Raw genomic sequence first — 27,437 nt, forward strand, 5'->3', positions numbered from 1 at the left:
AAAGTAAGCAATATGTACATTGTCACGTCATGCCAATAAAGCAAATGTAATTGAATAGAATTGAGAGACTGACAGAGCAACAGAGGGAGAGAGAAACTGAGACAGAATGCACAAGAAAGGGGGAGCATTCGCTTCAGCAGGGAGAGTCAACACAGGGGCATGTTTTGCTTGTGGAGCCTTTTTATCGTAGAGGGTTTACAGTGCCACAACACTGCCAATGAGGTGAACAGAAGAACGGGTCTTAACATAAACTCATTACTGTAAGCCTGACTCTGTCTCTGTGTGTGTCTTTGTAAAAGCCACTCAATCCGCTTAATAAACTTCTACTGCACGTTTGGGTACCAGGGTTTCTGACACATTCTTAACTTGAGTATTATGAGGCTGGGGATGAGATACAACCAAGACATTATATTGTTTGTTTGTTTGTTAGAAAAGGATGTTGCCTTTGAGAAACAAGTTAAAAAATACTTTTCACAAATGTCCGACCCTCTATAGTACAAAATGAGGGCCACAGGAGAGACAGCAGGGCATCTGTGGTTCTGAAAGAGACTACACACTGTGTGTAGCCTACTGTAGTATTGGTTTCCGTAACTCAGTCTGGGTACAGGTACAGACAAACACCAAGCAATCCTGTTCTCTTCCTTCTTCAATATCAGCTGACAAAACCCAATATAACACATCAAACCATCACACAGACCCAGAATTGTCTATGCCAAGAATCCCTATTTTATATCCCACCGTGATGTGAGACAGAGACCTCCTTTTCCATTTCCTAAAATGAGCCTGCGGTGAGCCAAGACGAGCCATCTCTCCTCTCCAGTGTCGAGCGGCTTAGATCACTGATGAACATGTCACATCAGACCCACACAACAACACAGACGGCTGAGACGAGTGTTGGCGTACGTCGAGTAGGTATTAACGTGTGTGTGTGTTCGTGTGTGTACCAGTGTGGGTGTAGAGTAGGTATCAGAGTAGATACATGCCTCCACTACATCTCTAGTCCTCCACAGACACACACAAACAAACACACACACATACTGTATATACAGCACCCATCTATTTATACAAAGCAGTTCATTAAAATTTGATTCCTCATGCATTCCCCAGATCACTGGAAGAGAGGCACTGAAAGGCATTGTGGGAGATGGTGCCTACCTCGTCATACGTGTACCGGTAGTCTGCCTTCTTTGATTTCAGATCCCACAGGACCACGATCCCAGACTCATATCCAATTATAAGCTGGAATGAAAAAGTGACAGACAGCCAGTGAGATTTGGCACGGTGAAAAGATGACCCACGTCAGAGAAGGAATAATATGCTCAACATTCACACGGCAGGCTGTGGTGGGATGGGGGGGGAGGAAAGACAATGCATACAGGACACGCAGCTTACAGGACTCGCCTTTTTACCTTGGTTCTAAACCAACAACAAGAAAAATAAGTGCATTTTTTAAAATGTTTTATTGATATCGGTGAACCAAACCATGCGTCCCCCACTCTAAAGTTAATATTATCAACATATTCCAAACAATGGACTCTTTTCAATTAAATCAAATGATAAATCATTATTTACGTTATTCTTTAGAATGTAGCTCCTCTTGCACTATGAGTCCAAAAACACAGGTCATTTATAGACAAACGTGTGAACAACTGTGGCTCACAAGTCATTCATCTATCAAAAGCAATTATTTGTGTGTTCAAATAAAAATATAAATAATGATCCAGCTAGCTATAACGTTTCATAAAGGCTAAACCTATAATGTTTCATAAAGGCTAAACCTATAACGTTTCATAAAGGCTAAACCTAAAATGTTTTATAAAGGCTAAACCTAAAATGTTTTATAAAGGCTAAACCTATAATGTTTCATAAAGGCTAAACCTATAACGTTTCATAAAGGCTAAATCTAAAATGTTTTATAAAGGCTAAACCTATAATGTTTCATAAAGGCTGAACCAATAATGTTTTATAAAGGGTAAACCTACAGTACCTGCAGAGTGGTGGAGGGAGGATGGAAGAAGGATGAAAGAGAGAGAGCCAAGGTCTTTGAGTAGGCTGTATACACAAATACTTTGTGTGGCCTGTTTGAATAAGCCACCGAGGTTTCATTCATCACCCACATGACTGTCTCTCTGTCTTTCTGTCTGTCTCATTGAAGGCGGGGGTGCATGGTACACTCTTCAACATTAACAACAAGGAACGATACACACATGTAGATGTAATGTACACAATATGTAGGCAGAGAGACACTCTATACCTTTCCCTCATCCATGGGGTTGTCACTTATGTGGACCACGGGACCTGGGTGGGCCTTGGAGGATCTGATAGAGAGGAAGAGAAAAGTAAGAGAGAGCGCAAATAAGAAGAAAAGAGTGATGAGAAACAACATTCACCTCAGCGGCATCAAAGGGAAGTCATATACATCAGACAGGTGAGGTAGTACTACATGTGTGCAGAGTTCACACACATCATTTAGATCACCTTGGATTATAGTGAGAGTAGAGGACAAACATTGAGCTTAGAGCATCTTAAGGAACTTTAGAAACAGAGCAGTGGGAAGGACAGGGCTAACTACTGAAGCCCTGAGAGTCCTCTTTCAAAGACAAGAGCTTACTGACAGGAGAGATGGATGGCTGTCAGTCCCCTCTGAGTGTGTACTGTAGTGTGTGTTGTGGCAGCCTAGGGGAGTCAGAGGTGAAACTCACAATAAAATAAGACAGCGGGAGACCGTTTTGCGGTGCTCAAACCAAAGGCGTTCTTTAATAAAGGTTGTGGGGAATGGGGAGGGGGGAAATACAACGGAAAGGCCTCTCGGGTAACGGGTGGGTCACTCTGCGTCCGGCGTGGCGGCTTTCCGGACCGCCTGTGTTAATGAACAAAAAATAGAGAGAGAGATGAGTACGAGGTTTCAATTATTGCTCTCAACTTGCGCCGGATGGCGTGCTGCACGGGAATGGGTCCTCTTCCTTTGGGGGAAAAGAAAATTAAGAGAGAGATACAGTTGAAGTCGGAAGTTTACATACACCTTAGCCCAATACATTTAAACTCAGTTTTTCACAATTCCTGACATTTAATTCTAGTAAAAATGCCCTGTCTTAGGTCAGTAAGGATCACCACTTTATTTTAAGAATGTGAAATGTCAGAATGATAGTAGAGAGAATGATTTATTTCAGCTTTTTCTTCTTTCATCACATTCCCAGTGGGTCAGAAGTTTACATTCACTCAATTAGTATTTGGTAGCATTGCCATTAAATTGTTTAACTTGGGTCACATGTTTCGGGTAGCCTTCCACAAGCTTCCCACAATAGGTTGGATGAATTTTGGCCCATTCCTCCTGACAGAGCTGGTGTAACTGAGTCAGGTTTGTAGGCCTCCTTGCTCGCACCGTTTTTTCAGTTCTGCTCACAAATTTTCTATAGGATTGAGCTCAGGGCTTTGTGATGGTCACTCCAATACCTTGAATTTGTTGTCCTTAAGCCATTTTGCCACAACTTTGGAAATATTTGCGACCAAGCTTAACTTCCTGACTGATGTCTTGAGATGTTGCTTCAATATATCCACCTAATTTTCCTGCCTCATGATGCCATCTTTTCTGTGAAGTGCAACAGTCCCTCCTGCAACAAAGCACCCCCACAACATGACGCTGCCACCCCCATGCTTCACGGTTGGGATGGTGTTCTTCGGCTTGCAAGCCTCCCCCTTTTTACTCCAAACATAACGCTGGTCATTATGGCCAAACAGTTCTATTTTTGTTTCATCAGACCAGAGTACATTTCTTCAAAAAGTACGATCTTTGTCCCCATGTCCAGTTGCAAACCGTAGTCTTGCTTTTTAATGGTGGTTTTGGAGCAGTGGCTTCTTCCTTGCTGAGCGCCCTTTCAGGTTATGTCGATATAGGACTCGTTTTACTGTGGGATATAGATACTTTTGTACCTGTTTCCTCCAGCATCTTCACAAGGTCCTTTGCAGTTGTTCTGGGATTAATTTGTACTTTTCACACCAAAATACGTTCATCTCTAGGAGACAGATTGCATCTCCTTCCTGATGACCTATGACCTCTGCGTAGTCCCAGGGTGTTTATACTTGCGTACTATTGTTTGTACAGATGAACGTGGTACCTTCAGGCGTTTGGAAATTTCTCCCAAGGATGAATTTTTTTCTGAGGTCTTGGCTGATTTCTTTTGATTTTCCCATGATGTCAAGCAAAGAGGCACTGAGTTTGAAGGTAGGCCTTGAAATACATCCACAGGTACACCTCCAATTGACTCAAATTATGCCTAACAGAAGCTTCTAATGCCATGACATAATTTTCTGGTATTTTCCAAGCTGTTTAAAGGCACAGTCAACTTAGTGTATGTAAACTTCTGACCCACTGGAATTGTGATACAGTGAATTATAAGTGAAATAATCTGTCTGTAAACAATTGTTGGAAAAATTACTTGCGTCATACACAAAGTAGATGTCCTAACCGACTTGCCAAAACTATAGTTTGTTAACAATACATTTTTGGAGTGGTAGAAAAACAAGTTATAATGACTCCAATCTAAGTGTATGTAAACTTATGACTTTAGGTGAGTCAAACATTGCCTGCAATCTTCTTTGTCGTTGGATCGAGGTGCTTATCATATTCACTCCGGTTCTTCTGAAGTCTAGATGTAACCTCTGCCTGTCTGCCAAAGCGCACGAGTGACTGCACCTCTACTTATACCCATGTGGGGTAATGAGGGACAATGGGACCAATTCCAGGTGCCAATTGGTTGCAGAACCTGGACTGGGTAATATTGGTGTTAAATCCCCAGCCCCAGTTGGTGACTGTAGAGCTGTCCATTGGGCTGACTGACCTTGGCCTCTCTAGCCCTCTGGAGCTGAAGATGGTCCTGCTACTTCCTTTGTAGCTCCCTGCTTGCCCACAGTGTGTGTGTCTCTCTCTCTCTCCATATCTCCGTCTCAGTCTCCATCTCCCTGCCTCCCCCTTTCTCTTTGTGAATACACATTTAGCTGACAATAGCATCTATTAATCTAACCCTTCTACACCCAGGCCTAAGACTGCCATCACGGCTAACATAGAGGATGAAGAGAGGAAAGGAAGCTATGGCTAGGAGAATAAGGACATAGCCCACAGCTGCCAGGGTCTATATTTAGCAGTGTTAACCAGATAGCGTTATTACCTCAGCGTTACTGCAGCTGGAGTTGTGTATTTATGTGATACCCCTCGCCACTGTCTCTGTTATTTCAAAAACAACCCATTCTCTGCTGCACACACACACACACACACACACACACACACACACACACGCGCACATGTACGCGTGCACACAAACATACACACAGGAAATGGCAAGGTTTTGGAGAAGGGATCACCATGGCAACAGAGGCAGGATGGGCAGAGTGCAGACAGCCTCCCGAAAACATGTAGCACCCACACAGAGGCAAGCACACACACACACACACACATATAACACACACACACACACACACACACACACACACACACACACACACACACACACACACACACACACACACACACACACACACACACGGTAGTGATGTGTGGGTTGACTCATAACCCGCAGACCTCGCGGTCATATCCACGGAATGGATGAGTTTAGGGTCATTAAATGGGTTGAATGAAAAAATCCATAAATGTACAGTTCTTGTGCAATTTATATCCATAGGCTACTTTAGGTTTTTCCTTTCATCATTTTAGGCTATCTGGCATTATTGCGTGAACCTAAGCCTCAAGGTCTAACTGTACAAGCGCCAAATAGCCTACACGCCAATCTCCAAATGCTTTTGGGAACAGGACGAAAAGTTCACGTAAAATCCACGGAGGCAAAAATGACAATGTCAAAGTTGAATTCAATAAGAGAAAAGCTGCGAAATGGAGAGTTGGAAATAAATAGAAGGGAGTGTCAGAAGTGTAGTTTCGGAAAAATTTGGTGAAGTGCTGAAAGACGATAGCAGTGCAGGCTATATTAGCCTATGTATGATGATTGTGAGGCGCCGTACACGTTCGACAGTCACAAGATGGGGATTTTAAATAGGCCTCTGGCACGTCAAGGGAACTGTAGCCCACTGTTCAGATGGGTTAGATAGAAACTGAAACCTGGAAACTTACTGTAGGTCTATAACCTCTCACACATAACCTTAATATTATCTCCTGCAGAATTAAGCATTTCTTGCTGTAAAATGATACACCAAATGTAGGCAAAATGTTCACTTGGGAACTGGAGTGGAGGTGCTGTCTTTATTAGCATCATAAAAGCTGATAGTATTTCAACCACATAAAATAGGCATCCAAATCTTATCAGAAACATGTTAGGTTGCTTTCACACATTTCTATTACCTTAGAAATTAAAGTCATTTGGAAAGTTTCAACAGGAAATCTTTCGCATTTTTTTTTTAAACATCTTTGCTGCACAGAAGAAGATGACAAAGGAAACTTTACCGATGTCAACTAGATTGAAGCATTCCTTCTATCAATTTATGGCAATATTCTGGTGAGCAAGGGTTTAATTAGTCTTCTAGGGCAAAATATAATAGGGAGAAATGTGCATTGGGTATTCAGAGGATATTTATAAACTAAAATAACATTGATGCTTACAAGAAGGGGTTTGAACCGGTTCACGGAATAGAACTGAAAACCGGAAAATAGTTACATTTTTCAAGGAACAGAAACGAAACCGGGAACGAAAGTGATCCATATACTGTTACACAACAGAACCGTTATTTTAACCTGTTGGGGATGGGGGCGCTGTTTAGACTATTTATGCTAATGTGGCTAATTTTTTAAACGGCTTCCCACAAAATCCTTGATCGTACAATATGCATATTATTATTATTATTGGATAGAAAACAGTCTATAGTTTCTATAGGAGTTGAAATTTTGTCTCTAAGTGGAACAGAGCCCATTCTACAGCAATTTCCCTGACATGGAGTCAGATTTGAGAAATGTTGGCCACTTTTCTGAAGTCAGTTAAAAGGGCACTGTCGTTGCTATGACTATACGGACACTTCTTACGTCTTCCCCTGGATGCCTTTACGTGATGACGATTCCAACGGGGTCGATTGCTCGTTCACAGGCCCTACAAATGAAAAAAACCTTTAGCTAGCAAGTCTTTTCTTGCTGCGTAACGCGCGTGGAAGACACCGACCCTCTCCTGTTCCAAGCGTTAGTTTAGCCTGTTATATTTCTCCGGTCATCTTTTCACTCGTTATAGGAGTTACAAACATCATGAAGTAGTTAATTTAAAGCGTTTTATAGCAATTTATATCCGTTTAGTGCGATTTTGGGACATTTATTTTTGCAACGATGTGAAAAGTTGGGCACGCTTTTCAGTTCATCCCGAACGCAGTTGACATTTCCACATGGCAAGAGGACAGCTTTCCACCAAAAGACGATTTCTCCCAAGAAAGGATCCTTTGCCCAAGATACTGATGGAAGAACAGCTCAAGGTAGGACATTTTTATTATGATAAATCGTGTTTCTGTCGAAACATTTTAGTGGCTTAGGACGCCATGTTTTTTGACGTAGCTTCGCTTGGCGCAAACTGTATTGAAAAGTAAGGATAAATTAAAAAATGTAATAACGCAATTGTATTAAGAATTAAATTGTCTATCAATCCCTGTCCACCCTATATTTTTTAGTCACGTTTATGAGTATTTATGTATAAGAGTAGATCACTGTCTAAGTGGCGCAAGGACAAATTCTGACCAGCTGAGTTACATTTCACATTGTCTAACCATGATTTTGGTGGCTAAATATAAACATTTTCGATCAAACTGTATATGCATGTTGTAATGTGATGTTACAGGAGTGTCATCGGAAGAATTCTGAGAAGGTTAGTGAAAAAATTAATATCTTTTGGCGATGTTGACTTTTATCGCTCACTTTGGCTAGAATCAATGCTGGGCTGCTAATTGCTATGTGCTAAGCTAATATAACGATTTATTGTGTTTTCGCTGTAAGACACTTAGAAAATCTGAAATATTGTCTGTATTCACAGGATCTGTGTCTTTCGATTCGTGTATGCTGTGTATTTTTACGAAATGTTTGATGATTAGTAGTTAGGTAAACACGTTGCTCATTGTAATTATTCTAGTCCATTTGTGATGGTGGGTGCAATTGTAAACTATGCCATCTACCTGAAATATGCACTTTTTTCTAACAAAACCTATCCCATACCATAAATATGTTATCAGACTGTCATCTAATGAGTTTTTTTGTTGGTTAGGGGCTATAAATATCTTAGTTTAGCCGAATTGGTGATGGCTACTGGTGTTGGTGGACAAATAAAAGATGGTGGATTATGCTAATGTGTTTTTAGGTAATAGATGTACATCTTTACATATTGTGTCTTCCCTGTAAAACATTTTAAAAATCGGAAATGTTGACTGGATTCACAAGATCTGTGTCTTTCATTAGCTGTATTGGACTTTAATGTGTGAAAGTTAAATATTTAAAAAAAATATTTTTTTTGAATTTCGCGGCACTGGTTTTTCAGTGGGGGGGGGGGGGTGTGCCGCTAGCGCCACGCTGATCCTAGACAGGTTAAAGGCTTCGGAACCGGTTAATAACTTTTTTTTGTTCCAGGCATTTTTTTCTAGTCCCACAAAAAAAAACGCAACTAAGCGCCTATGCAAAGCCCTCACTGTGTCATTCAGAAATGTATGCCAGTAGTCTGCCTGCAAGCTGAAAATCTTTGCCAGTGTGTGTGCATGTTTAAGCTACCTTCCCCCTCCGAAGCTTAAACTACTATACTGATGTTACCAGAGTGATTCAGAAGATAGAGATAGATTTTTGATTATTTAGAGAAGAATTGATAAACTTTTTCAATGCTAGTTAAGGATACCACAGTGTAGGCCTAGTTGGATTTATTAACTACAAAAAGGTCAAATGTTTTTTATTCTGGTGCTACTCTGCACACACAAGCTTGTTAGCTTGCTAGCTTAAGCTTGTTAGCTAGCTAGCTCAAAGGACATTCAAAGTTCCTTCACTGAAGCCGCTCCTGCCAGGTATAATTCTGTGCACTTCATTCAAATAAAGCATGTCATAAAAAGATGCCCAGCTCTCAACGCCTCCTCCTCAGCCCTCTCTCGCTTCGCCCCACCCACAAAAATTTGAGTTGCATCTTACGCCATAGGCTACACTTGTCTGTCCATCATGCCTGTAAACAACTAGCTTGCCTGCTCTGTCTGCACTGATTGGTGAAGTATTTTAATGAGCTAAATGTAAAAAAACTGTTGATTTCACAGGTTAAAAAAGAAACAGAAAGGTACAATATACACTGGTACTCTTGGGGGTTCGAACCGGTTCAGAACTTTACTTTGCTGGTCGGAACAGTGGAATGGAACAAAAAAAAATAATGCTTCTGTTCAGAACAAAACGATCAGAAAATACTGTAGGTACAAACCCCTGCATACAACTAATCATTTTCTTTATTCTGTCAAACTTGATAATTGAAAATAAATATAAACAGAGGTTTTATAAGTTACATTGAGTTGATGTACACTACTTGCCCTGGAGTAGGGGCGTCTCACCCATTCTGTAAGGTCTAAAGAGGGAGGGGTTACTGGGCAGGTTCCTCAATCCTTTTAGTACACACACGATCCCACTTCAGGTTGTCACTGTGATAGCAAAGAATTCTGAAGCTTTCCTCACTAGATCTAGTCAAGTGTACAGAATTGATTTAGAGGTGAGTTGTGTTGATCTCTTTACTATCTCAGCCATCCAGGGCAAATCAAATCAAATGTACTTGTCACATGCTTCATGAACAATAGGTGTACGCTAACAGTTAAATGCTTACTTTCAGTTCACTTTTTCCAACAATTCAGAGTCCTTTTTCCCTTTACTTGGTCGGCACTAAAGTATTGAGAGGAGCCCCTACGGCCTCCCGGGTGGCGCAGTGGTCTAGGGCACTGCATCGCAGTGCTAGCTGCGCCACCAGAGTCTCTGGGTTCGCGCCCAGGCCCAGCCGCCCAGCCGGCCGCAACCGGGAGGTCCGTGGGGCGACGCACAATTGGCATAGCGTTGTCCGGGTTAGGGAGGGTTTGGCCGGTAGGGATATCCTTGCCTCAGTATGTAAAATGTAATAAAATGTATGCACTCTACTGTAAGTCACTCTGGATAAGAGCGTCTGCAAATTGACTAAAATGTAAAATGTAAATGTAAGGCTCTACATCTGTATCTGTGCAAGAGTGTGAAAAGGAATGACAAGATGTAGAGGCCTGAATTCCACACCCCATACTTCTCTCATAATGGATAGCGCCTGCTGTGGAATCTGACTTCTATATGGATGGCATTCACTTTAGCCCATATCATATTGCATGCATCACATTCACACACACACACACACACATATGCAATGCACACAAACCATATTTAGGCCATCAAACCCAATGTCCCATAGCGGATATCATGCGCACAAACACTGTCAAAGACCGTCAACCACCTGTGGTGTGTATCACAAACGGATAGTAGCAGCATGCATGCATAACCACACACATACACAATACACACACCAGAGCATGTGAGCTGATCTGAGTGGTTGTAATTCCCGCTCATTGCTGGTGGAGTGGCGCTTGCCCACTGCTCCTGCTTCATGTCCTTTCCAACCGCTCCTAAAAACGCTGTGTGTCTTCACAGGAAGAAATACTGAGGCTCCAAATTTGCTCCACTCATTAAAAATCACAATTTAACCAAACACCCATTTATTTGTGTGACCACCTGGACCTACCAGTTGGTTTTGAAGTATTGAAACCAAACCATGTGATTTTTATGAGAAGTATTTGAATAGACATGAAATGGTGAATGTAAGAAGTGTTCATCATTTCAAATAGGCTACGTGTCATATTAAACAGCATGTAAACACTGTAAATAGGTCAGGAGCCAGACAAGGAGACTAAGAATTAATGAAAAAAGAAAATGAATCATTTAGGCTAAATTATTTCCATTATGTCAAGGCTATAGCCTACAAAGAAATACATTGTGAAGCATTTGTGAGTGCGTTACAATAGGCTGGTAGGGAAATAAAGCGCTCAGCATTTAAACAACATTTCATTGTATAGTCTATTCATCATTATAGTCTATACATTGCGCATATAGGCTGTGACTTACTTAGAATGAAATACAAATTCAACGGAAAATGACTTATTACTGCCTTTGAATTCATTTTTAGAAACAGTAGTTTGGCCAGTCTGTGGCTTCAGGCTCATGCGATGGTCCCTGGAGAGCTGGCCAGCAGCGGAGAATATCCTCTCCTCACTTGCAGAGCCACTGGGGATGCTAAATACCCTTTTGGCCACTCTTGCCAGGCTGGGCAGAGATGCAAACTTGTTTTTTATTTTCTTCTATGGGTAGGCCTAAAGGTTTTTAGGCAAAATATCCCAATCAAATCGGAACGCTCCTTGAACATGGGAATATGCCAGGCCTATTGGGCCGAAATCAATTATTGTATAGATCAGGGTTCCCCAACTGACAGGCCGCGGGCCAAATCTGGCCCACCAGCAATATTATCTGGCCCCCAAAAGCCCCCCAAATGATTCTAAATATTTTTTTATTAAAAGAAAATAGATATGTATGAAAAAAAATAGGACCTGAGATGCAAAAAGCCCAGAATGCAATGTCCCAAGAAGGAAGTTACCCTACCTAAATAATGCACAAGTTACATTTTAACTTAACTAATAAAGCAGGCTGGCAATCAATAGGAGTTGCACAGCGCCTGGTGCTGAAAATATAGCTCACTTTTTATGCAAGTGGCACACAGCAACAGACGAGGCAAAACTACACCAGTCGAGTAATTCACTTCAACAATAATCTTCATTTTAATTTGACGTTACATACAACAAGAGGGCTTAAATTGGAGTCTATTTCTTCCGAGCCTAGGCCATATAAAATAACTTAACTGGCTGTGGTTGGCTGAGGCATAACAGCATCTTTAACAAGAAAAAAAATATATGACCTAATATAAATGTTTTTTTGTTAAATTATGCCTACTTCCAATTGCAACTACAACCAAAAATGTAGCATCCTAGATGAAACAATAATTTAAAGAAAAAAGACAATGTCTGTGTCTTGAGACCTAAATAGCCATGTATAAGCACTCGCAATAATGTTAGTGTTTACTAAATACAGTCATGTAGGCCACTGAGTTACTTCCTTGCATCCAAGCATCCAACACTGAAACAGCGAAAACACAGTCACCCTGACCTATGGTAACATGGCATTAACACCCCTAGCAACATGCCACCATCAAACACAATATGTTTTGACTACTTATTAACGGTATGTGTATTCGGGGAAGTGGTATATTGTAGGTGCAGTTATCACAGTGAGCTAACAAAAAAGAGGAGTCAGAGAGAGATTTGCTCAGAGAGGGGGAATGGATAGAAAGAAAGAGTGGAGTGGAGTGTGAGGACCGGTGGGTCGGCTTTGCTATCTTCTAGGTCCCCTGGAGGATTGGCTGATTAGATCCCCCTGTGTCTGGGCCACATCGGAAAACCCTGACTGCATGGGGCTCTCTCACACTTACATACTCACTCAGGATGCAGGGTGATTGGTAAGTCTTGACTGAATTATGCATTTTCATACACACACACACACACCAGTGGAGGCTGCTGAGGGGAGGACGGCTCATAATAATCGCTGGAACGGAGTCAATGGAATGGCTTCAAACACATGGAAAACATGTATTTGATAGCGTCCCACTCATTCCACTCCAGCCATTCCCACGAGCACATTCTAACCAATGAAGATGCCCCGAACTTCCTGTGAGGCACACACACACACGCACACACGCACACACACACACACACACACACACACACACACACACACACACACACACACACACACACACACACACACACACACACAGAGTTAGCAAAAGACAGGAATAAAGTGGGGGAAGAGAAAAGAGGGAGAGAGAACACCCTCTGGTGTTAACATGAACTGTGTGTCATAGTGGGCCTTAGGCTGTCCCTTACTCCTGTTATAGTTTCCCCTTGTACACACTGACAACATCCCTGACTATGACTCATAACACACACATTGTCATTGCATGTTCTCATTCACACATGACCGGGCCTCCTCCCCCTTGTTGATGACAGTACAAGAGGAGGGGAGTAAGTCACACATAAAGTGTAGTTCCAGGCTAGGCCCAGAGCCAGAGGTATGGTTACTAAAAGCAGTATTTAAATAGTAGGGGCCTGGATGTTAACCTTACATTGAAGCACAGAACAGAACCTAGCTAGCCATTGTTGCTATACTCTCCACACAGAGATAGTGAGAGAGGGAGGATAGCGAACAGAGAAATTGTACTATCATCACCCACACCTGATTCTGATCTGGGAAACTGAGCCTGGCTATGATGACTGGTTTATGTGATGACTACAGGGATGGTGATGACTGGCTTTGTAATGTCCCACTATCCCCACTACTGTATGTCACATACTCTTTGGTCTAATAAATTGGTTGTACTGTTCTTCACTATGCCTAGTCTAATCTTGAACACAAACTTACTGTTACCTATAAGTACTTGGTGTACTAAACTAGAACAGAACTGAACTGGAGTGTTCTGCTGTAGTATTGAGTGCTGCGGTATTTCCTAGTAATCTGCTTGACAGTGTTCAGTTCCACTCTGTAATGTTCAGTGCTCTGATCTTGTGTATTTCTCTCCATGCAGTGCAATACTGAGGGGGTGTAATATGAAGTGTCATCTTCATTGTTCCCTCAACCTCCCACTCCACTGTCCCTCTCTGATGACAGCATCAAAATAACATAATAGGAGAAGATAAAGGCAGTCAAGGTATCTAACGTTCATACCAGCAGCCCAGAATAAGACAAGAGAGAGAGAGAGGAGGGAGAGAGAAAGTGCCATCTGAAACACTCTCAGATATTCCCTTATCATAAAGCCTTTATGTGCAGATTTTCTGTTGTCATCAGAACTGAATATGGGCCACACGCACACACGCACAGTGCCTTCAAAAAGTATTCACACCTTTGACTTTTTCCACATTTTGTTGTGTTAAAATTTATTAAATTACACCTGCGGTTAAATCCGCAGGGTGGACGGGTTTAGAGTCATTAAATATTGGGTGGGTGGCAGGCAGGTTGAATAAAGAGATGACCGACACGTCAATTGCCAAATGCCTTTGGGAACAGGCAGAAAAAGATTACATCAAATCCACGGAGGCAAAAAGGACAATGTCGGAGTTGAATTCAATCAGAGAAAAGATGCGAAATGGAGAGTTGATAATAAAGAGAAGGGAGGGCCAGAAATGTAATATTTGGAAAACATTTGGTGAAGTGGTAAATGAGGATGTGCCGGCTATGTTATGTGTGATGATTGTGAGGCACTATACAAATTCGACAGTGACAAAACACAGACTTCAAACAGGCCTATGTCACGTGTCCCAATATGGCGCCAACAGACAGGGCAGCTCTGCTTCTAACTCCTAAACAACTTTGCAGCATTTTGTTATTTTGTGTGTTATTTATGAAATTATTAGCCCAGGACATTTTTTGTGTTATTACATACAGCCGGAAATAACTTTTGTATATCAGAGCGGCGGTAACTCACCAGCATTACGAACGGGAATGCGACTTTCCCGAATTGTTCGTAACCCCCAGGGCAATTGAGCTGATTCCAGAGGCTGATCCAAAACACGCCAGCGGAGAATAGGTATTCGGAGTGGACTTCTAGAGGACTTCCGACTCAGGAGGCGCGCACACCATCCACCGCTTCCGAGTATATTACTCGCTAATGATCAGTCTCTGGATAATAAAGTAGACGAGCTCAGGGCGAGGATCTCCTTTCGGGAGACATCAGAGATTGTAACATACTCTGTTTCACGGAAACATGGCTCTCTCAGGATATACTGTCTTTGTCCATACAGGCAGCTGGGTTCTCAGTATATCGCACAGACAGGAATAAAGAATTCTCCGTGAAGAAGAAAGGTGGGGGTGTATGTTTCATGATCAACCACTTATGGTGTGATTGTGATAACATACAGAAACTCAAGTACTTTTGTTCACCCGACCTAGAATACCTCACAAGCAAATGCCGACCGTATTACCTCCCAAGAGAATTATCTTCGGTTATAGTCACAGCCGTGTATATTCCCCCTCAAGCCGATACCAAGACGGCCCTCAAAGAACTTCACAAGACTTTATTCAAACTGGAAACCACATATCCAGAGGCCACATTTATTGTGGCTGGAGATTCTAACAAAGCAAAGTTGAGGAAAACGCTACCGAAGTTCTCATAACACATTGACTGTAGTATTCACTGCTACTCCAACTTCCGGGATGCCTACAAGGCCCTCCCCCGCCCTCCCTTCATCAAATCTGATAACGACTCCATTTTGCTCCTCCCTTCCTATAGGCAGAAACTCAAACAGGAAGTACCCGTGCTAAGGGCTATTCAACGCTGGTCTGACCAATCGGAATCCACGCATCAAGATTGTTTTGATCACGCAAACTGGGATATGTTCCCGGTAGCCTCCGAAAATAATATCGACGAATATACTGATACGGTGACTGAGTTTATCAGGAAGTGTTGTACCCACTCTGACTATTAAAACCTACCCTAACCAAAAACCAGGGATAGATGACAGCATTCCCGCAAAACTGAAAGCGCGAACCATCACGTTTAACCATGGCAAGGTTCCTGGGAATATGGCCGAATACAAACAGTGCAGTTATTCCATCCGTAAGGCAATCAAAGAGGCAAAACTCCAGTATAGAGACAAAGTGGAGTCGCAATTCAATGGCTCAGACACAAGACATATGTGGCAGGATCTACAGACAATCACGGACTACAAATGAAAAACCAGCCTCGTCGCGGACACCGACGTCTTGCTTCCGGACAAGCTCAACACCTTCTTCGCCCACTTTGAGGATAATACAGTGCCACCGACGCGGCTTGCTACCAAAGAGATGACTATCGCCCCATAGCACTCACTTCTGTCATCATGAAGTTCTTTGAAGAGGCTAATTAAGGATCATACATTTACCTTACCTGAGACCCTAGACCCATTTAAAATAATCTCTCACTCAATGTCAACAAAGGAGCTGATCGTGGACTTCAGGAAACAGCAGTGGGAGCACGCCCCTATCCACATCGATGGGACTGCAGTGGAGCAGGTGGAAAGCTTCAAGTTCCTCAGCATACACATCAGTGACGATCTGAAATGGTCCACCCACACAGAAAGTGTGGTGAAGAAGGCGCAACAGTGCTTCTTCAAGGAGGCTGAAGAAATTTGGCTTGGCACCTAAAACCCTCACAAACTTTTACAGATGCACAATTGAGAGCCTGCTGTCGGGCTGCATCACCGCCTGGTACACTATCATCCAGAAGGTGAGGTCAGTACAGGTGCACCGAGAGACTGAAAAACAGCTTCTATCTCAAGGCCATCAGACTGTTAAATAGCCATCACAAGGCAGCTTCCACCCGGTTACGTAGCCCTGCACCTTAGATGCTGCAGCCCAATAGACATGAAATCACTGGTCACTTTAATAATGGAACACTAGTCACTATACTTATGTTTACACATTTTTGCTTTACTCATCTCATAAGTACACTGCTCAAAAAAATTAAGGGAACACTTAAACAACACAATGTAACTCCAAGTCAATCACACTTCTATGAAATCAAACTGTCCACTTAGGAAGCAACACTGATTGACAATAAATTTCACATGCTGTTGTGCAAATGGAATAGACAACAGGTGGAAATTATAGGCAATTAGCAAGACACCCCCAATAAAAGAGTGGTTCTGCAGGTGGTGACCACAGACCACTTCTCAGTTCCTATGCTTCCTGGCTGATGTTTTGGTCACTTTTGAATGCTGGCGGTGCTTTCACTCTAGTGGTAGCATGAGACGGAGTCTACAACCCACACAAGTGGCTCAGGTAGTGCAGCTCATCCAGGATGGTACATCAATGCGAGCTGTGGCAAGAAGGTTTGCTGTGTCTGTCAGCGTAGTGTCCAGAGCATGGAGGCGCTACCAGGACACAGGCCAGTAAATCAGGAGACGTGGAGGAGGCCGTAGGAGGCTAACAACCCAGCAGCAGGACCGCTACCTCCACCTTTGTGCAAGTAGGAGCAGGAGGAGCACTGCCAGAGCCCTGCAAAATGACCTGCCCAGGCGTTGTAGGGAGGTCATACAGGCACGTGGAGGCCACACACACTACTGAGCCTCCTTTTGACTTATTTAAAGGACATTACATCAAAGTTGGATCAGCCTGTAGCGTGGTTTTCCACTTTAATTTTGAGTGTGACTCCAAATCCAGACCTCCATGTGTTGATAAATTTGATTTCCATTGATCATTTTTGTGTGATTTTGTTGTCAGCACATTCATCTATGTAAAGAAAAAAGTATTTAATAAGAATATTTCATTCATTCAGATCTAGGATGTGTTATTTTAGTGTTCCCTTTATTTTTTTGAGCAGTGTATATACTGTATTCTATTCTACTGTAATTTAGTCTATGCCACTCTGACATTGCTCATTCTAATATTTATATATTCCTTCATTCCATTATTTTACCTTTAGGTTGTGAGTATTGCGTGTATTGTTGTTAATTGTTAGATATTACTGCACTGTTGGGGCTAGAAACACAAGCATTTCGCTACACCCTCAATAACATCTGCTAAACATGTGTATGTGTAACCGGTGTGAAATGGCTAGATAGTTTGCTGGGTGAACGCTAATAGCGTTTCAATCTGTGACGTCACTCACTCTGAGACCTTGAAGAAGTTGTTTCCCTTGCTCTGCAAGGGCCGCGGCTTTTGTGGAGTGATAGGTAACAATGCTTCGAGGGAGGCAGTTGTTGATGTGTGCAGAGGTTCCCTGGTTCGGTGCAAGGAGAGGGACGGAAGGAACACTGTGACATTGATGCTGTTGACCCGGATCACTGGTTGCTGCGGAAAAAGAGGAGGTCAAAAGGGGGGGGGGGGGGGGGGGGGGTGAGTGTAACCGGTGTGAAATGGCTAGCTAGTTAGCGCGGTGCGTGCTAATAGTGTTTCAATCGGTGACGTCACTCGCTCTGAGACCTTGAAGTAGTTGTTTCCCTTGCTCTACAAGGGCCGCGGCTTTTGTGGAGCGATGGGTAACGGTGCTTCGAGGGTGACTGTTGTCGATGTGTGCAGAGGGTCCCTGGTTTGAACCCAAGTCGGGGCAAGGACAGGGACAGAAGCAAAACTGTTACATATATGTGACAAATAAATTAGACTTTATTTGATTTGGATTTGGCACATCAAGGGAATTGTAGCCTACTGTTCAGAGGAGTTAAATGGAAACTGAAATGTGGACACTGACGATGGGTCTATAACATCTCACACATAGCCTTAATATTAACTCCTGCCGAATTAAGCATTTTTGCATTAAAGTGATACACTAAATGTAGGCAAAATTTGGACTCTGGAACAGGAGTGGAGAAATATGATTTATTTCTTTCAGCATCTTGAGAGAATGTGAATGCTCAGTTAGATATTGTCTTTAGCAGTGGAGGCTCCTCAGAAGAGGAAGAGGAGGACCATCCTCCTCAGTGAATTTCATACAAATACAAATAGTGAAACATTAAAAAAGTTATCCTTTTTAGATAAAACTATACTAAATATATTAACATGTCACCAAATAATTGATAAAAACATTGTTTTGCATTGAAGGACTACAGTAGCCTCAGATGCACTCTGTAGGGTAGCACCATGGTGTAGCCGGAGGACAGCTAGCTACTGTCCTCCTCTGGGTATATTGACTTCAAAACAAAACCTAGGAGGCTCATGGTTCTCACCCTCTTCCATAGACTTACACAGTAATTATGACAACGTGCTCCAACTTATTAGAGCTCTTACAGCATGAAAGGACATGTTGTCCACCCATTCAAACAATCAGAGAATGAATCTAGTACTGAAAGCATAAGCTACAGCTAGCTAGCACTGCAGTGCATCAAATGTGGTGAGTAGTTGACTCAAAGAGAGAGAGAGATAATAGTTGAACAGTTTTAAACAAATTAATTTATTTCAAAATATGGAAGCAAGAGAGAGAGAGCTAACTATATTTGGTTGACATTTTTTGTTTTACTTTCACTTTCACTTACCTAGTGAATGCAGCTAGCTAGTTTAGCCTACTCAAACAACATGCTCAAACAGAGAGGGATGCTATGTTAGATAGATGGCTATCCAACACTGGAACTCTTCTAAGTCAAGGTAAGCTTTTGGTTTAATAAATGTATTGCCCCCGGGCCTGCCGGTTAACTGCTAAACTGCTTTCTGACTGTACACTGTATTGCATGATTGTAGCGAGTTTACTAACATGTTAGGTCTAGTAGCTGTGTTGACCATGACGTTAGCGGTCATGATATGAAGGTTTGGCTTGTAAAGTGTTTTTGCCTGGTCACAGACAGCTGCTATGTTGTGCACTGAAGTCTTCAAGCGAAGGGAAAAGGTGAGAGGAGGAGAGCATGTAGATAGTTGCCAGAAGGAATTATATATACAACGAGCAAAGTGACCATGCTGTTTTTATGTGGCTGCTATGTAAGTGAACTGTGTTTGCATGTGATCAGGTGTGCATTCATTCTGCTGATTCTGTTGAAAAACGTTTCTTAAACGGAAGCAAACAGAACGAAACGGGGATAAACATACCTGAATTTGTGTCACTGTTTGTAAACTTTCATTCATACTGTAGGCTAGGTTATAGCAAACACGTGATGGGTACAGGGAACATTTTAGTATCATGTTGTAGCCTAAACCTATTTATTTTATATTGAGCTGGGTGAATGGAATATCAATGACAGTAATTCAATATGCTGTAATTGTCAGTCCCTGACCATGGAGAGCCTTTATATTCTCTATTTTGGTTAGGTTGGGGTGTGACTAGGGTGGGTAATCTAGGTTGTTTATTTCTATGTTGGCCTGGTATGGTTCCCAATCAGAGGCAGCGTTGTATCGTTGTCTCGGATTGGGGATCATATTTAGGCGGCCATTTCCCCACTGTGTTTTGTGGGATCTTGTTTTTGTGTTGTTGCCTGTGAGCACTCCAGAACGTCACGTTTCGTTTGTTCTTTATTGTTTTTGTGCGTTTCACTTCAATAAATATGTGGGACCCATATCACGCTGCGCTTTGGTCCGAATGTTCTAACGGCGATTGTGACAGCAATAAAAAATTATCATCCTCCCTCATCTTATATGGCATGGACCACCACTGGTCTGTAAAAGTGCTGTCTTTATCAGCATAATAAAAGCTGATTAGTATTTCAACCACATAAAATATGCATCCAATACGAACTGAAATATTATCAGAAACATGTTGGGTCGTTTTCACAGCTTTCTATTTTCCTGGTCAAACTGATGTCATTTTGAAATGGTGCACAGAAAATCATTCCATTTTTTGGGGTAATTGCATTTTCTCCCCGGTCCCCTAACGTCTTTGCTCCGCATTCTATTGATTTATGACATTATTCTGGTGAGCAAGAGTTTATTTAGTCGTGTAGGGTAACATACAACGACAGAAGAGAAGCTGCATGTATCTAATTATAGACAAGTTGACTAACAAATAGCCAACCAAAATGTCAGAAATGATATGCAGAAACATATCTAAATCAGGTCCAAAAAAATACTGCAGCCCCTGTCAAAAAATCGTTCCACCATTTAGGACTGTAGTCTGCAGCGCATTTTCTATATTAGTGGGTTAGGGCTGGGTGCGGGCCTCAGATTTTCACTTTATCACATATAGTCAGGCGGTTGCGGATGGTTATTAGCAATTGCTGGCGGGTGAACAAATAGCTTACCCGCGTAGGGCTGCGGTGGTGATTACATTTTGTCAGCTAGTGATTGTCAAGCAAATAACTGCTGGTCTCAAGGTAATTGACCATTCATGAACATGAACACTTTTAGCATCTCCTGGCTTCCACACCTACAAGCCACTGATACAGACCTTCGGAACATCTACTGTACATTATAAAAAGTCTAATAAATCCATTATTTATGTTAGACAGGTCTAAAGAAACACAATATGAAGAAAATGTCATCTATTTCAGAAGAGCAGAATAGCATATTCTGAGTTTTCCTTATGTTAGGCCCTGATCTGGATTTGCCATAATATGCCAAATGGCTGTGGGCTACATTAGTTCATTTAGCAGGCAAGATCTGCTTAGAATTCCGTGGCATTATTTGATATTATTTTATAGTTGTCACGTTCCTGACCTATTTCTGTTAGTTTGTTATGTGTGTTAGTTGGTCAGGACGTGAGGTTGGGTGGGCATTCTATGTTTTCTGTTTCTATGTTGGTTTTTGGGTTGCCTTGTATTGCTCTTAATTAGAGGCAGGTGTTTGGCGTTCCTCTAATTAAGAGTCATATTTAGGTAGGCGTTTTCACAGTGTTCGTTGTGGGTGATTGTCTTCCGTGTCTGTGTCTGTACACCACTAGGGACTGTTTTCGGTTTGTTTTGTTCCTCGTTCATTTGTGTAGCCTATGTTTCCTATTCGTGCGTTCTTCTTGTTTTATGTAAGTTCGTCGTCTAGGTCTGTCTACACCGTTTGTTGTTTTTGTTAGTTTAGTCAAGTTCGTGTTTTCTTTAATAAATTATGTGTTCAAACTTCGCTGCGCCTTGGTTCACTCAATACTCCTCCTTTTTGGTCGAAGAGGAGGAGGACCGCAGTTACAGAATCACCCACCAATCCAGAGCCATGCAGCGGAATTTCGAGCAACGGGAAAGTATACAGGACTTGTGGAGTTGGGAGCAAATATTTAACGGAGAAGGACCATGGGCTAAAGTGAATCACCGTCCATGGGAACAGCTGGAGGCAGCTCGGAGAGTGGAGGAAAAGACAGAGAGGAACCGGAGTTATGAGGGGACGCGTCTTGCACGGAAGCCCAAAAAGCCCGTGAGTAACACCCAAAAATTTCTTGGGGGGGGGGCTAAGAGGTAGTGGGCCAAGGGCAGGTAGGAGACCTGCGCCCACTTCCCAGGCTTACCGTGGAGAGCGGGAGTACGGGAGTACGGGCAGGCGCCGTGTTACGCAGTAGAGCGCACGGTGTCTCCTGTACGAGTGCATAGCCCAGTGCGGGTTATTCCACCTCCCCGCACTGGTAGGGCTAGATTGGGCATTGAGCCAGGTGTCATGAGGCCGGCTCAACGCGTCTGGTCTCCAGTGCGTCTCCTCGGGCCGGCATACATGGCACCTGCCTTACGCATGGTTTCCCCGGTTCGCCTACATAGGCCGGTGCGGGTTATTCCACCTCCCCGTACTGGTAGGGCGACCGGGAGCATTCAACCAGGTATGGTTGGGCAGGCTCAATGCTCAAGAGAGCCAGTACGCCTCCACGGTCCGGTATTTCCGGCGCCACCTCCCCGCCCCAGCCTAGTACCTACAGTGCCTACACTACGCACTAGGCTACCAGTGCGTCTCCTGAGCCCTGTTCCTCCTCCACGCACTCTCCCTGTAGTGCGTGTATCCAGTTCGGTGCCTCCAGTTCCGGCACCACGCACTAAGCCTCCTGTGCATCTCCAGAGCCCTGTACACACTGTTTCTTCTCCCCCTACTAATCCTGATGTGCTTGCCCTCAGCCCGGTGCCACCAGTGCCGGTACCACGCTCCAGGTATAGAGTGGGCTTTGAGAGTCCAGTGTGCCCTGTCCCTGCTCCCCGCACTAGTATGAAGGTGCGTGTCCTTAGCCCGGTGCCTCCAGTTCCGGCACCACGCACCAGGTCTACAGTGCGCCTTATCCGGCCAGAGCCATCCGTCTCCCCAGCGCCATCTGAGCCATCCGTCTCCCCAGCGCCATCTGAGCCATCCGTCTCCCCAGCGCCATCTGAGCCATCCGTCTCCCCAGCGCCATCTGAGCCATCCGTCTCCCCAGCGCCGTCTGAGCCATCCGTCTGCAATGAGCCTGCAAAGCCGCCCGTCTGCCATGAGCCTGCAAAGCCGCCCGTCTGCCATGAGCCTACAGAGCCGTCCGCCAGACAGGAGCCGCTAGAGCCGCCCGCCAGACAGGAGCCGCTAGAGCCGTCCGTCAGACAGGAGCCGCTAGAGCCGTCCGTCAGACAGGATCTGCCAGAGCCACCAACCAGACAGGATCTGCCAGAGCCGCCAACCAGACAGGATCTGCCAGAGCCGCCAACCAGACAGGATCTGCCAGAGCCGCCAACCAGACAGGATCTGCCAGAGCCGCCAGCGAGCCATGAGCAGCCAGAGCCGCCAGCCTGCCATGAGCGTCGAGAGCCGCCAGCGAGCCATGAGCGTCGAGAGCCGTCAGCCTGCCATGAGCGTCGAGAGCCGTCAGCCTGCCATGAGCGTCGAGAGCCGTCAGCCTGCCATGAGCGTCGAGAGCCGTCAGCCTGCCATGAGCGTCGAGAGCTGTCAGCCTGCCATGAGCGTCGAGAGCCGTCAGCCAGCCATGAGCGTCGAGAGCCGTCAGCCAGCCATGAGCGTCGAGAGCCGTCAGTGAGCCATGAGCGTCCAGAGCCGTCAGCCAGCCATGAGCGTCGAGAGCCGTCAGCCTGCCATGAGCGTCCAGATTCGTTAGTCAGCCATGAGCTGCCCTTCAGCCAGAAACGGCTATATACCCAGAACTGCCCCTCAGTCCAGAGCTGTCTCTCTGTCCGGAGCTGCCTTTCAGTCCGGAGTTGCCCCTCTATCCTGATCTCCCTCTCTATCCTGAGCCTTCTCTTTATTCTGATCTATCCCTCTGTCTTGTGCTATCCCTCTGTCTTGATCTATCTCTCTGTCCCGGTGCTGTCCCTGTCATTGATGTTACTAAGAGGATTTTGTGGGGGTAAAATGAGGGTGGACATTCTTAGGGGGAGATGGAGGCTAGGATTGATTATGGTGGGGTGGGGACCTCGCCCGGAGCCTGAGCCACCACCGTGGTCAGATGCCCACCCAGACCCTCCCCTAGACTTTGTGCTGGTGCGCCCGGAGTTCGCACCTTATGGGGGGGGTTATGTCACGTTCCTGACCTATTTCTGTTAGTTTGTTATGTGTGTTAGTTGGTCAGGACGTGAGGTTGGGTGGGCATTCTATGTTTTCTGTTTCTATGTTGGTTTTTGGGTTGCCTGGTATGGCTCTTAATTAGAGGCAGGTGTTTGGCGTTCCTCTAATTAAGAGTCATATTTAGGTAGGAATTTTCACAGTGTTCGTTGTGGGTGATTGTCTTCCGTGTCTGTGTCTGTACACCACGCGGGACTGTTTTCGGTTTGTTTTGTTCCTCGTTCATTTGTGTAGCCTATGTTTCCTATTCGTGCGTTCTTCTTGTTTTATGTAAGTTCGTTGTCTAGGTCTGTCTACACCGTTTGTTGTTTTTGTTAGTTTAGTCAAGTTCGTGTTTTCTTTAATAAATTATGTGTTCAAACTTCGCTGCGCCTTGGTTCCCTCAATACTCCTCCTTTTCGGTCGAAGAGGAGGAGGACCGCCGTTACAATAGTATGAAGAAAACAATTGAACATAGTTGAATAAAATAGAAAGAATGATTTCAAACGATTTCTGAGGGTGTGCGCGCACGCAGCTATTCTGTGTTGAGCTGTTAACAAAGAAACAGGTCCTCCTGTATGCTTAATAATTTAGTTATTTATGTGATACAAACGTTGGGCTATATGTTTTGATTTTTATTACATTCTAAGACTGCATGATGCAACTCCATTGAAGATTTGAAAAAAGTCACATGAAAGGCATGAGCTCTGCTGTGTTTCGTGCACAGGCTGCACACACTTCATCAGTCTCTCATTCACAATTTGACAAGCACTTGATAATGCCCGAATTTCCTAGCGGCATCCACCTAGTGTGGCCGTAATGCCATATAAAAAAATCCATGTCTTTTGCGGACAGTGGCCGTTGTGCCCTTGGGCTGAATACATTGATGTCAGAGTGATTAGAGGGACAATAGAGTGCTGAGTACCAGGCAGTTAACAAGTTTGGAAGGCTACTAATGACCATCAGCAGCATCAGAGCTTGGAGAAGCCCAGTTACCGTGACTAAACGGTCAAGTGAAATTTGACTGCGGTCATGACTCTTTAGTGCCGGTGTTGCGGTAATACGGTCCCCGTAACAGCCCCTAGACCTGCGCACCACTACTACACACAATACCCCATAATGTCAAAGTGTAATTATGTTTTTAGAAGTCAATAAGTATTCAAACCCTTTGTTATGCCACGCCTAAATAAGTAGTCTGATTAACGAGTCACATAATAAGTTGCACGGACTCACTCTGTGTACAATAATAGTGTTTAACATAATTTTTGAATGACTACCTCATCTCTGTACCCCACACATAGTTATCTGCAAAGTCCCTCAGTCGAGCAGTGAATTTTCAAACACAGATTCAATCACAACGACTAGGGAAGTTTTCCAATAGCTCTCAAAGAAGGGCACCTATTGGTAGATGGTTAAAAAAAATAAAAAAGCAGACATTGAATATCCCTTTGAGCATGGTGAAGTTATTAATTACAGTTTTGATGGCGTATCAATACACCTAGTCACTACAAAGATACAGGCGTCCTTCCTAACGTGTTGCCGAAAAGGAAGGAAACCACTCAGGGATTTCACCATGAAGCAAACAGTGACTTCAAAACAGTTACAGAGTTTAACGGCTGTGAAAGAAGAAAACTGAGGATGAATCAACAACATTATAGTTACGTCACAACACTAACCAAAATGACAGAGTCAAAAGAAGGAAGTCTGCACAGAATAAAAAATATTCCAAAACACGCATACTGATTGCCATAAGGCATTCAATTGAAATTCAATTAACTTTACATTATATCCTGAATACAAAGTCTTATGTTTGGAGCAAAATCACTGAGCACACCACTGAGTATGACTCTTCATATTGTCGTGACTTGACTTTGAATCTGAAGACATTTATTTATGTAATTAACTATGTTTAATTGTTCCCCGGTTTAATGAATCATGCAACAATTAACGCATTAGGATCCGGGGCACCACGAGAGCAGTTCTTTAAAGAGTTACCCTCTGCTGAATTAAACTCTAAAAGGTCCTATCACATCTATAAACAGTCAACGTATTAATCATAACCTCGTATCAAATCATTCTGAACAGTCGTAACCTCCATCTGCAAAAACCCAAACCATACTTATGATTCAGTACTACACAAATTGGTTTAATTATTTATTTACTATCTAATTAAATGGGAACACAGGATAAACATACACACTTTGCACCGGTTATTGACTGAAGACTTAATACGCTGAAAACAGGTCCCTAGCGGAATGACAACAACATGGCTGCTTGTTAAAGAAGAGATGGAGAGGGAGAGAGAGAGGGACATAGACACTTAAAATTGGTACATTCAGAAACTACTCTCACCTACAGTAACCACATACTTTGCACACAAACCGCCGCCCGCTTTGAGTAAGAAATCCTGAATGTATTTACGTGAAATGCCTGGGTTCGACGGGGATCTCTCTCGGTGAATAGGGTAGCCTTGCCTTGGCAGTTGGGCCTTTTCGAAGGCACGCTTGTAAGACTTTGATTGTCCGAAATGGTTCCGACAAGTCTTCTTCTGTTGTCCTTCTCTGTAGTTGTCCGATATCCGGTGACTTGTCGTGTAGTCCTGAACAGAACTACAGAGTTGACTTTCTTTCCATTCACTCTTGAAGAGGCTTCTTTGAAGATAGGCTAGCCAGCCGTATTGATGGTTTGAACAGAGTAACAGGATGGTCCTACTTAAATTAGCTTTCATAGATACTTAGGACAGCTAATCAGCCATACCCGTGATTATCTGGGAGGGTAGTGTATCGTCTCCACCTCGTGTTGAGATTCAAAGTTCAAACCACTTTAAACGTGCAGCTGCAGCGTCACATCTTTCTGGTCTGATGTGTTTTTTCTTAACCCATCATTTATACAATTTGTTCAAAAAGGGGAGGTTCCAACAGGTTGACATGCTCTCTGACCTCACTCAGAGCGGTGACTACTCACTGTGCAAAGTTATATATTCATTTAATCTCTTATAGCTTCTCAAATCACATCCCTCTCTTAACAAAAACACTTTAATCATTGTTCATATTACATGCACAACGCATTGTATGGAAACTTCATATATTGGGTATACTTTCCAAGTTACAGTATTTCCTTTATGACGTTGTTAATGACTTCACAAAATAACCAACAAAATCAAATTTGACCATTTCCCACATTCTATGTTAGAAATATTGTTGCAGTATTGATTTACAGCAGGATGTGAGTTGTTACCCCCCCCCCCCCCCCTAGATATTTCCTTCCCCCCCTCTAAGGTGAGAAGGTGTCTGATTGAAGTTAATCATTGCAAACCTGATCTGACCTATTTGGATTCTTGTGGACAGTCAAAACAATATTTTCAAGCATGGTAGTGGCTGCATCATGTTATGGGTATGCTTGTCATTGGCAAGGACTAGGGAGTTTTATTAGGATACAAATAAATGGAATAGAGCTTAGCACAGAA

At 43.4% G+C, this 27,437-nt stretch overlaps 1 protein-coding gene across 12 annotated transcripts in view; it reads right to left on the reverse strand.

The window, feature by feature from the left end:
• The window catches only part of LOC129817154 (syntaxin-binding protein 5-like), a 177,026-nt gene that overhangs the window by 63,324 nt on the left and 86,265 nt on the right, over positions 1-27,437 (reverse strand). For all 12 annotated transcript variants that reach the window (XM_055872113.1, XM_055872110.1, XM_055872108.1 and 9 more), the window contains exons 6-7: positions 2,255-2,318; positions 1,156-1,239 (exon numbers count right to left, since the gene is read on the reverse strand). In XM_055872113.1, the coding sequence (XP_055728088.1) occupies positions 1,156-1,239; positions 2,255-2,318 (148 nt within the window). The remainder of the gene's footprint in view (positions 1-1,155; positions 1,240-2,254; positions 2,319-27,437) is intronic.

The sequence above is a fragment of the Salvelinus fontinalis genome, chromosome 20 (assembly GCF_029448725.1).
Source record: "Salvelinus fontinalis isolate EN_2023a chromosome 20, ASM2944872v1, whole genome shotgun sequence".
NCBI classification, from domain to species: Eukaryota; Metazoa; Chordata; class Actinopteri; order Salmoniformes; family Salmonidae; genus Salvelinus; species Salvelinus fontinalis.